General features: G+C 37.0%; 1 protein-coding gene across 1 annotated transcript; it reads right to left on the bottom strand.

Moving 5' to 3' along the window:
• On the bottom strand, positions 1-6,815 carry LOC117300307. The gene is made up of 10 exons (XM_033784047.1): positions 6,267-6,815; positions 5,526-5,785; positions 4,512-4,580; positions 4,234-4,347; positions 3,742-3,851; positions 3,523-3,578; positions 2,717-2,769; positions 1,159-1,292; positions 815-962; positions 1-302 (listed from the first exon to the last, which is right to left on the bottom strand). Exons 1-10 carry the CDS (start codon positions 6,540-6,542, stop codon positions 254-256), a joined length of 1,269 nt encoding a protein of 422 aa, XP_033639938.1. The 5' UTR covers positions 6,543-6,815; the 3' UTR covers positions 1-253.
• Positions 6,816-11,973: the final 5,158 nt, after the last annotated feature.

Below are 11,973 nucleotides of genomic sequence, written 5' to 3'. Positions count from 1 at the left end.
TTTTTCTTGCCAAGTTTTCTCTTTTCCCTCTTTATTTTTTCCTGGATAGTACTCACATTCCTGCTATTTAAAATGACTTATGGACAAGTGGAAAAGCTGAACGACGAGTGAAATGACAAGGTAACTTGTCCCGCTGGCTCGTCTTTAAAAAATAGTTGGGGGCAAACCCTGTATGGTACCCATTTCATCTATGGTCCACTATGTGGTGATCCTGACCATGTCTCCTTGGTACCATGATTGTTGCCATGGTGCTTCAAGTAGGCGTGTCATAATTTTCAGGAACAGGACAGCTTCCTTGGTATCTACATGTAGGTTGTGAAACAAAATATGAATTGTGAGCTGGGTTAAGACCAATGGTACATGTAAACCAGGCCCTCTATGGCCTTGGTGTCCCTCCAAAAGTTTCCCATAGACTTTCAGGCGTGATACTTCAAGGGGGCAACAGGCAATTAATTGCCTTCATCTGCTGGTCATTGCCTTTGTGCCCCATGAAGCAAGCTGTATTATTTTTAAGTTTGGGGCTTTTAAACGTGGTTAGAATGGTTGGGGTGTGATTTAATGTCAAGAAACACACTGAGGTATGTTTTTTTATATACATGTGTATAAACATATTTATTTTTGGTTTATTTATTTTTTAAGGGGGTGGGGATTTACCTTGAAGTGAGGGGGTGGGTACCTTGAAGTGACAGGATTTTGCTTTTTTGGGCTATTTTTTTGCTTTTTTTGTTAGCAATTGCCCCTTTAAATACTTAAAAACTTGCATACCCCTCCCCCGTTTTAACTTGCGTGTAAAAAGTATAAAGACAATCCAAACCTCTTTAGAATTTCACACACGCCCAGCCCACGGACGCCGTTCACATTAAACTCGCTCAGTCCCTCGCGGATTTGTACACTCCAGTCTCTGTCCATGTTGAAAAACATTACGTCATCAATTGTCACTTCCACTGATAATCTGTCTCCAACTTTACACGACAAAAGAAGAAATGGTAAAACTTTATAAGAACTAGTTACAACAGTTTGTTATTTTATGCATAATCTTGAGATACACCAAGTCAGAAGACTGGTCTTTGACAATCACCAAAGGTGTCCATGCCTTTAAGATGCAATGCTTTGTTTGGACAACAAGAAAAGACACAGTTCGAAAGTTTTGAAACTTACCAAGTGGCTGCATACTAAAAGCAAATTTCATTGGTGGATCTTCCGTTTGTTCCATCAAATCAGCCAATGGTAGATCGACATGTATGGCTGGGATGACCTCTCCAGATGGGTGGATTATAAACCCAGTAGTCAAGCTGCAACGAAAATCCATCATATTAAAAGTAATAACAAGACAGTTGATTCCGAAACAAATCCGAAACGAGGACTTTAAAGCAGCTTGCATGTATGTTTCTGTAGTTTTTTACATTAGGGGTATCATTTTTCTGATAAAGCTTAATTCCTTTTAAAGACATTGGACATTTTGGTAATTGTCAAAGACCAGTCTTCTCACCTGGTGTATCTCAACATATGCATAAAATAACAAACCTGTGAAAATTTGAGCTTGATTGGACGTCGGAGTTGCGAGATTACTATGAAAGAAAAAGTAGCCTTGTCACACGAAGTTGTGTGCTTTCAGATGCTTGATTTCGAGACCTCAAATTCTAAACTTGAGGTCTCGAAATTAAGTTCGTGAAAAATAACGTCTTTCTCAAAAACTACGTCACTTCAGAGGGAGCCGTTTCTCACAGTGTTTTATACTACCAACCTCTCCCCATTACTCGTTACCAAGTAATGTTTTATGCTGATAACTATTTTGAGTAACTACCAATAGTGTCCACTGCCATTAAGGGACAATTTCTCCTTTTATTTTTTTTTTATCCACTCGATCGTTTCAATCTTATAAAAATGTAGATGTGTATAATAAAACTATAAAGCGAAAATTTAATTTTAAGAGGTCCTCGCGTTTTTTTAAGTTTTTTTTATTTTTATTTTTTTTATGGATATTACCGAACATCCAGAGCGGTTATTGTCGACGCAGGACTAGTTATAACCCGTAATTGGAATACACAGCTTAAGATACGTTACTGCTATTAACGATTTTCAGATTCAGATTTTGGGGCATAAAAACTTATGATTTCAAAAAATTATTTTTACTATCGAAAGCTGTTGTAATTTTAGCCAAGGCAAGTGAGTTGTCGTGTATCGTAACTTATATATAAAATAACAATCCTGTGAAAATTTAGGCTCAATCGGTCATCGTAGTCGGGAAAAAATTATGGGAAAACCCACCCTTGTTTCCGCACGTTTCGCCGTGTTATGACAGAATTGATAATCGTTTTAATGTTTTCTCAAAAAGTAAAGCATTTCATGGAATATTATTTCAAGAGAAGTTATTCAACATTACCCCCTGTAAACCCTGTCGGTTAATTGTAAATCTGTGAACTTTTTTTTGTCCTGTTCCGAAAGTGTCCAAATGTGTTTAACGGCAGTTAAACGCGGTTTTTGTATTTCTGTTAGTGACTGCCTCCAAAACAATACATATAACAAAAGTTAAAAAGTTTAATTTTTCTCAAAAACACTTATCTTCAAATGGATTAATATTTCTACCAGTCTTCTGTAACAATCTTTTATGAAGTTGTTGTGTATCATACATTTCTAATAAAGCATATTCCTTTACGTTTTTGCATTTATTTTAAATCGTTGAGTGCCCCCAAAATGAAACAGTGGGTCTACTTACTTTGAAACTCGACCGGGAAAACAAAAGGCTCCAATCTGAATACACGTGCCATTCTGTTTGAACAAATAAAACTAAATTAAGAAGTATCAAGTAATAAACCACAAGGGGTCAAGAACGGTAAAAACTATAATAGAGGATTCATTATCAAATATATTCTGAAACGTAGAAATTCGATAATGGGTTGTTGTTGTGTTTTATTTTGAACAACATAACAGCGGCTCATTCAATTCGTTTGAGAATGAAAGCGCCGTTGAGTTGGCATTTTATATCGGCAAATGGGAAATCCAAATTCACCGGAACAGTTTAGCATTTGCTGGTCAAATACAATAATTTAAATTAAGCAAGTCACCAATACCTTTGAATTTCGCAAAATCAAACCGCAAGAGGCTACGGCCTAACTATTTAATGTATTAATATTGTAAATTAGACATTCACCTGAAGAATATTCACACATTAGGAATATTGAAAAATGTAGTCTAGATCGTTTATATGAAATTTATAGACTGAAACGAACCGTTCCTAACGAGAACGAAACTTAGTCCTCGGGCACGCAACGAACTAATAAATACAATGGTAGCTTAATAAAAATGAACCAATGGGGATAAACATGAATTTGACGGTGCGTAATAAAACTCAATTAATTCCTTGCTGAAATTAGCCTATATAGTAAAACACTCATTTCTTGCCGAAATTAGCCGAAAAAAAACATACATTTGTTTCTGCTGTTTTTGTTTCGTATTTTGATGTCTTCCTTTTAATTTGTTCCCACTTGATATTCTAGTGTGTCTTTTTGTTCAAATTCTTACCTCAAGAACAATGAAGTTTAAGATGTAGCTATGTAAGTCCGTCCACCTTCGCGGACCTGAGAAGTAAACAAAAACTATCTTGTCAGAAATTCCCTAACACGAAAGTTCATCATCATCAAGACATCATACGTTGAACTAAAGAGTTTACATTGTGTAAGTGCCCACTGATACTTTGTGTTCCTAAATCACGAAGAGGCGATAGTTATATATAAGACCTACCGGACGATCTGTCTTTTACGCCTGTAAGGACCACGCCCTGTTCCTCCCCATCATCAACTTGGACCACGCCCTCGATTGTACCAAACTGTTCGAAGTGGCCTTGCTCCATACTGAAAGGTATACAAATACAAATGGAGTTGTAAAAACAGTTCAATCAATAAAGTTCATACGCGATATTTTTAATTCAAATAATTTTTATTATTTTAATATTTTTTAAACACATCTAGAGATTGGATTTTCTTTTACAGAAGGGGTAGGCAAAGTCACCCCAAACAACTTTATCTATTTTTTAAACATAAAATTGTGACAAACAATTACTCCAAACATTATTTTATTGTTCATTAACATACTCTTATGTTTGAAGAAAAAATATATATATATTTCCAGGTGAATATAAGTCAGTTAGTTTGTATTGTAAAATACTGTTGTTAACAGTACATTATAGGGATTGGATTCTTATTTTTCCGTTTTTTTTGTTTCTACTACACTTACGATTTGAGGTTTTGGAAGAGCTGTTTCGACCACTTTTCCTTGGCGATATTTTCGGCAGCAAGGCTCGGGTGCACATCGGTGGCAAAGTCGTAGAAAGTAGTCGATGCAGTCCATCTGTATTGATCAAAAGTATTGTTGACTTCAGTAAACAAAGATCTCTGTGGAAACCCCGTTTGCTTTATTATGTGTTTTGTGGTGTATTATTTAAATTACTGTTCAAGTAAAACAGAAACTTAAATACCATGTGTGCCTTCTTTTACTAAATGAAAATAACTCACGTAAAGGAACACTTGACGTGCACCAATGGTCGGTTGTCCACTTCACTCCAGTCTTTTCGTATTCCACCCCTTTTGTTATAAAAAAGAAATCATCAAAATCGTTACAGAAATTTAGCAATTGGGACACAAACCAATACGAAAGGAATTCAAAACACGAGTATGACCTTTCACAAAACATCCGTATAAAGACTTATACAATTGTTGTAACATTCCCTCAAATTTGCTAAGCTAAATAAATTATGCAAATAAAATACTCAAACTAAAAATATAAAAAATTAAGAGAGGAGTTACATGTCCACATGCCCATACTTGACAAGAAAGGGTATACCTTTTGGTAATTATATACAAAATAAGTTGTTATGCGAACATGTATTTTTTAGTTATAACCAATAGTGTCCAGAACTTTTAAAATAAGTATGAGCATAAAACCTTACTTGTAACGAGTAATGGGGAGAAGTTGGTAGTATAAAACATTGTGAGAAACGGCTCCCTCTGAAGTGGAGTATTGTTTGAGAAAGAATGAATGTTCCCGAATTTGATTTCGAGACCTTATATAATTTTTCTTTTTATTATCTCGCAACTTCGATGGCCGATTGAGCTCAAACTTTCACAGGTTTGTTATTTTATGCATAATAATGTTGAGATACACCAAGTGAGAAGAACGGTCTTTTAGAATTATTACCGATAGTGTCCAGTGTCTTTAAATATCCTGAAAGTTATACAAAGCTCTGTAGGCCTTATTTTTCTTCAAAGATTCAAAGAGCCAAAACAATATTTGAACCAAACACTACTCCTTTGAAACATTCGTACTTTTTTTTTTTTTTTTATGCAAGTCGCCTGACACACGAGGCCTGAAGGCCACTTCAAGGTGTGGGCTACAATTAAATGTTCCAGAGGCCGTGGCCACCTACTCCTAGGGCTGAAACAGGGTTACCCCTTTCACAGTGTAGGTTTGGGTAATTTAATTATTTTTGCTCCTTTTTAATCGATATCAACTATTTCGGGACTAGTTACCGACAGTATCCATTGAAGTCAATCTTCCATTTACTCAGGGGTTCAATGACCGAGCATTCAAGACCCGCCCCATTGAACCCCTGGCCCGTGACACCAGAGACAGTGCAGTGAGGGTGCCGTGGGAGCACCAAGTCACCACGGCCTGGTAGTCTTAAGATGAACCAAACGTCCCGCCGGGCATCGGGCCTGATGGCGACCCGTGCGATCAGTCGAGTCGCCCCGGTCAGATCAGAGCCGTTCACGTAGAACGAGTTGTGACCCTACATGGTGGGGACAGAAATTAGAACATAAAATTACAAAATAAACAGTCAAAGGTTCTAAATCAAGGGTACTTTTTGTAGGTCTCGAAACACAATGTCCACAGATTTTCATTAAACTAACACGGTTTGAAGATACATGTAATGAGTGTTGAAAGCTTCCCTTAAATTATTAATGTACATCGTTGTTTTTGTAAAATGCGTAAACTTTGTAGCAATTTAGCCATAAGAAGATGAGTGGTTTTAATAAATCTAAAGTTTCAATCAAATAAAGGAATTGATAAAAACATTAATGCATCAATACTTCTCGGATTGTGTTTTCGTATCATGGATTTGGGTTATTCTTCTGCATACACATAATTCGCTCTGGCTTCGGCGATATCTCAAATAAAGCGTCCACATGCTAGTTTTAGTATTTACATTTATAATGTATTAAAACAATCGAACGGTCCAAAAACAAAGGTATACTTTGCCTTTAACCTACGTTTGGATCGTCTCCAATTCCACAGTAGACTTCGAGTTCACGCACTCGCCTCAGTGCCGGGTTCGAATCCCCGTCCATCCCCTCTGACTCTTGCATCCTCTTGCGTCTCACCAGAGCCAACATTACTTTCATCGTGTAGTATTTCAGCGAGAACCACCTTCCCGGGACGGCGTAGATGCCGTACATCGGCGCGGGGTCCCGGGTGGCGAGGTTCACCGTGATGTAGGCAATTACCGGAACCGCTAAACTCCAAAACAAAACCCACACATAATCCATTGTGACTGCTGTCAAAAATACCGGTTCCAGAAGCAATTCTTCACCGAAGCCTTTTGTTACTCCAATATCTTGTTCTTGATAAACTTCAGAATAACCCTTTATGGTTTTAAGTTGTTCGTCTCCTCCTGACGATGACTCTTTGAGCTAGTCGAAACGTCGAAACCAATTAATAACTCACTCCGCAGTAGTGAAAATAACAATCCACAAAGCTAGTAGTCCCAGCCGATTATCTACCATCCGCCCAGGTGGTTGTTAAAAAGCAGGACATTTCTTTTCAGAACTGAGAAGTCTTCCACTCCAAAATTCCGAAAACCTACTCCGCGGTAGTAGAATATAAAGCAGGCAGTTCTCTAAAGAACCAAGTCTACCTGGCAAGTAGATACACACATTTCTACCTCCATGGTGTTACCGCAAACTAAATTAATACCTCACCATGCAATGCCTCACTCCCATAACAATGAACACCATTTAAAACAACCAGAACCGATCGTAAACACTGACAATGCTTTAGCAAGCAGCAACACCCACCAACTCGCCACAACCTATGACTCAGTGCGAACCCAAAGGTAGTCTACTCTTAGTGAGATCAGATGCGACTTCAACCCTTAAGGGCATTCGTGTGAACTAGGATTGTTATCCTATATAAGCTTTAAGTCCGGGTTTGTCACAACAAGAGTATTATTTAAATGCCTACCCTTCGGCTTGGCTTACACCGGGTCAATGCGGAGCAATGCCGTGACCACTTAATGGCGCTGCCGTCGATTTCACCAAACTCTTCCAAACTTGGATTAGTGTTATAGGACTTGGGACCAGTTAAGTTCCGTATGCAAAAATGTTAGGACGCATTGAACACATCCTAAGTTAGGAAGAAAAACTCGTCCTGGCTCGAGATAGGATTAATCCTAGCGTGAAATTGGCTGAAGCCTTCCATTTAACCAAACTCTTCCTAACTTAGGATTAATCTTAGGACTTAGGACCAAATAAGTTCCGTATATGCAAAGACGTTAGGACGCATTGAACCCGTTCTAAAGTTAGGCCGTTCTGACTCGAGATAGGATTAATCCTAACGTGGAATCGACTGCTGGACACTTGTTAAAAGACCAGTATTCTCACTTGGTGTGTCTTGGCATAATTTTTATGCATACAATAACAAATCCGTAAACATTTTGACTAAAATTACCTGGTTGAACTTAGAAGTTGCAAGAGACTACTGCAAGAAAGAAAAAAGAACAACCTTTTTGTTGCACACGTGTGTATGCTTCGGGCCTGAAGTCTGCATCTCGTTCTAAACTTGGTTTTAAAATCTCCAGTATTTTAAAAGTAGATCCATGATGAGAGAATTCTAAATTAAAACTTGCAACGCATGATACATTGTTAACAAAATAGTTCACAAAATAACTTTTGGGTGCAATCACTCTCAGAATCGTAAACGCCACTTGCAGTACTTGCAGGAGTCAATAAAAACTACATCTCTTCCAATCCAAACCCGGGGTCGGCATTAAAGTAGTATAATGCACTTTAAATAGCTGGTAAATTAATGGATTAGACAAAAGCACATAGAACAGTTGAACAAATAAATACGTCAATATGACGTTGCATGAACTTGGCACTTTTGGTAGTTACTCAAAATAATTGTTGGCATAAAAACTTACTTTGTAATGAGCAATGGAGAGCTGTTGATATTATACAACATTGTGAGAAACGGCTCCCTCTGAAGTAACGTAGTTGTTTTTTAGCAAGAGGTTATGTCTCACTAAATTTATTATTTGAATCTTAGAAAGACTCCAGGACTGAGGCCCTTTTCAGTCATGTGTGAAAGCACACACATTTTGTGATACAAGGTTTTTATGTGTCTATCATTATTTTTTCCCAACTTCGACGACCAACTGAGCTCCAATTTTCACAGGTTTGGTATGTTGTGCATATTATTGAGATACATCAAGTGAGAAGCAAGTCACTGACAATTTGTGTTACCAAAAGGTGTATTGGAAAGTTGAAGCTTGTTCTATAAATATAATACCTGTTCATGTTTTGTTGTGCTGTCATTTAACCTCCGAGAAAGACTCTGCTAGGGTCGAAACGTCGGGCCATTTTAGGAAATGCAATGAAATTCAAAATTTATTTGCATTTCTTCTTTACCACCAGTAAATTTCCCACATAATACAACAATCTATATAATATAAGTGCTCGCATATAATAGTCCAGCATATCAAAAAGTGTATTAGTTCACTCAATTTGCTCGCGGGCACAAAGGCTTTAGTGATAAGGGCCTGCCTCTAATTTGATTATGGGTTCGCGTTACATTCGATTTGGTTTTGTGAACAATCATAACAGTCAACAAAACCTATGCCCTCCAAAGAATACAAAAACAAAACACAATTGAGGGCTCGGCTACCATGGAAATTAATCCGTAGGTTGAGCTTTGCTATCGGCAATGTCAGTGACCCCAAGACACGGTTACAGGTTGGGTCGCATTCGATCACATGTAACGGTCGCACCTAGAGCTATATATAACTCTATGGGTGCACCCCACAGCACACACTGAATAGCAGAAAACAGAGCGTCGATCCCAAACCTATGATAAATTGTTTATACACTCAAAACATTATGATAGATTTGAGAGGCCCCAAAAAAGTGTTTCGGTGTAAAACCAATTTGCCCCATATTGTGACCTGGGGTTGTTGACTTCCTACTTTTGGGTGACATTGGGCCCTTCAACATTAATTGGTCCCATTTCTTAAGGTTTAGGGACACTTCTCAAGATCGATGCTTGGACGTTTGGAAAATTACACTGGTGCAATGGTGTTTTGGCTTTGCGGGGGGGGGGGGTTGATTACTCGACGGGCCCAGGGACCCCCCCCCCCCCCCACACACACACTTTATTAAGTGGAGCAGAGGATTTAAGTTCAACAGTAAACAAATAATTTTCCCTTTACTCTAAAAAGCTGTGAGACTTCTTGATATGTTTCGTGTATTTTTTTAAAACTAGCCATTTGTACTGTATACAATGGGAGTATGGTTAGTGGAAATGTATACCGTTGGTAATACTTTTATAAGTATTTGGCTATAAAAACTTTATTTATGAAGCCTCAGGTTTAGAAAGTAAAGCATTTTGAAAGACATTTAAATTCGAAGTTATGTGGTAATATGTAAAGTTGTTATGCCCCAACATTTGAATCTGAGAAACGTTACTTAAATTATTTGATTTGCAACATCTCATTTTTTTTTTGCAAATTGATACTTCCATGTCGCACATCTTGTGATAAGTGATGTTTACTTCCTCAAGCTCCAGGCTTGGAATTTCCGTTTTTAGAATGGGCAAGCCCATTTTAATGCGCAAGTGGCACTTCCAACGAAAGATCTTAAAGATGAATGGGAAACTTTTAAATGGGGCAAGGTCAAGACCAGGGCAACAAATGCCATGCTTCAAGGCCCGTAGCACACAACAAAAATACAATGTAAAAAAACAAAGTTCTTGGGACAATTATTTTAGTTTTAATAACCGTTTATTCCATTATCGTTAAATATGTGTTACTTCAATTGTTTACGATGATTAAAATAAATAAAATAATTGAACATGATTTGTTTTCAACTGAATGTCAGTAATCCTCCAATAAAAGAAATTTCTTTTTACTTAAAAGCATTTTTTAGTTTTAAAATGGCAGTCTGCAGCACTCGCTACTTTTCATAAACAATGTATTGTCATCTGTTCACAAGGCGTGTCCCTAACATAATTCTTATGAGTTGAACTCTGAACCAGATTTTGTTTATTGCTTAAACTTTAGAGAAAATATTGATAATGTATAACGGGAATATGGAGGCAGTTTTGAATTATAAAAAGAGGATGAAAGAAGCTTTAACATGGTTTAAATAAATAAAAGAATAGATATTAAAAAAAAATACATTGAATTGAGACTTTTGGACGATTGGTGGCAGCAGACTTACTAGGAAAATTTCCATTGTTTAATGCAGTTCTGAGCATCCCACAAAAGACAATGGATTTAACTGGTAAGTCTGCTGCCACCTAGCGTCCCCAAAGTCCCCTTTCAGTATCAACCCTGATTTAACATGAGAAGATATTTGCCAAAAGGAATAACAATTCCTGAAAAAAAAAACTTTTTGGGGACTTTGATGACCAAAAGAGCAAAAACGTTCACATGTGCGTTACCTTTACTTTTTACTAAATAAATAATGACATGTTCGCTATCTCTCTATCTAACAAAAATGATACCATTCAAAATTCACACTGAAAGAGCTAGAGTAGATGTGCATAGAATAACTTTTCGTTGATAAAACGGCAGTTAGAATTGTGCCATGACATTACAATGTAAAATTAATTAATATAATAAAAAGTGTTTAACATTGGTAAAACTAAAAAAAAATTAATATTCGCATAACTTAAAATAATGTTTGCCTAAATTGATAGTTTTTGAGAAATAAGACCAATGTTTGAAAACGGTAAAAACATAATTATTGTGTTTTTCCCTATTTTCTTTTGACTCCAAATCACCCACGACAGATCGCACCCACGACAGATCGCACCCACGACAGATCGCACCCACGACAGATCGCACCCACGACAGAGTGCTAAATAACCATCAGTGTAAGGGTTAAGGCCCCGTCCCAGTGCAGCGATAACGATAATGATCACGGCGCAAAGAAAACGCTTTCTATAGGTTGAATTGCTCCACGCAGAATACGCACACACTCATTCAACCAATGGAATGCGTTCTCTTTGCGTCGCTATCGTTATCGTTATCGCTGCAGTGGGACCGGGCCTTAAACCTTTTTTTTCTCACCCTGTTTGAGATTAGAAACATAAACAAAACAAAACTTTTAAAACAAAACCTTTCTGATGGATTTGAAAATGTGACATATTTATTTTATAAATAAGCTATAATTACTTATCCACCATGAAGTTTAAAACCTACAAAATGCGTGAGTATATAATTTAAGATGTGTTCTATTTACAATTTAAAAAGTCTAAAGGCAAGGTACATTAGTAATGTGATGAATTGATTGCTTAAAAACTTGAACTTACTATAAAAAAAACATTGTTGCACCAAAAGGAAACAATTAATTATATAATTATTTATAGTTGTAACTGGACAGGATCAAATGTTAAAGACAGTGAACACTATTGGTAGTTGTCAAAGACCAGTCTTCTCACTCTGTGTAAATCAACTGCATAAAATAACAAACCTGTGAAAATTTTAGCTCAATTGGTCGTCGGAGTTGCAAGATAACTATGAAAGAAAAAAACACCCTTGTCACACGAAGTTGTGTGCTTTTAGATGCTTGATTTTGAGACCTCAATTCTAAACTTGAGGCAACCTCTCCCCTTTACTCGTTACCAAGTAAGGTTTTATGCTGATAATTATTTTGAGTAATTACCAATAGTGTCCACTGCCTTGAAATATCGGATGCAGCA

The sequence above is a fragment of the Asterias rubens genome, chromosome 15 (assembly GCF_902459465.1).
Source record: "Asterias rubens chromosome 15, eAstRub1.3, whole genome shotgun sequence".
NCBI lineage: Eukaryota > Metazoa > Echinodermata > Asteroidea > Forcipulatida > Asteriidae > Asterias > Asterias rubens.
The sequence above is the reverse complement of the archived record's forward strand: the minus strand, read 5'-3'. Positions and strand labels throughout refer to the sequence as shown.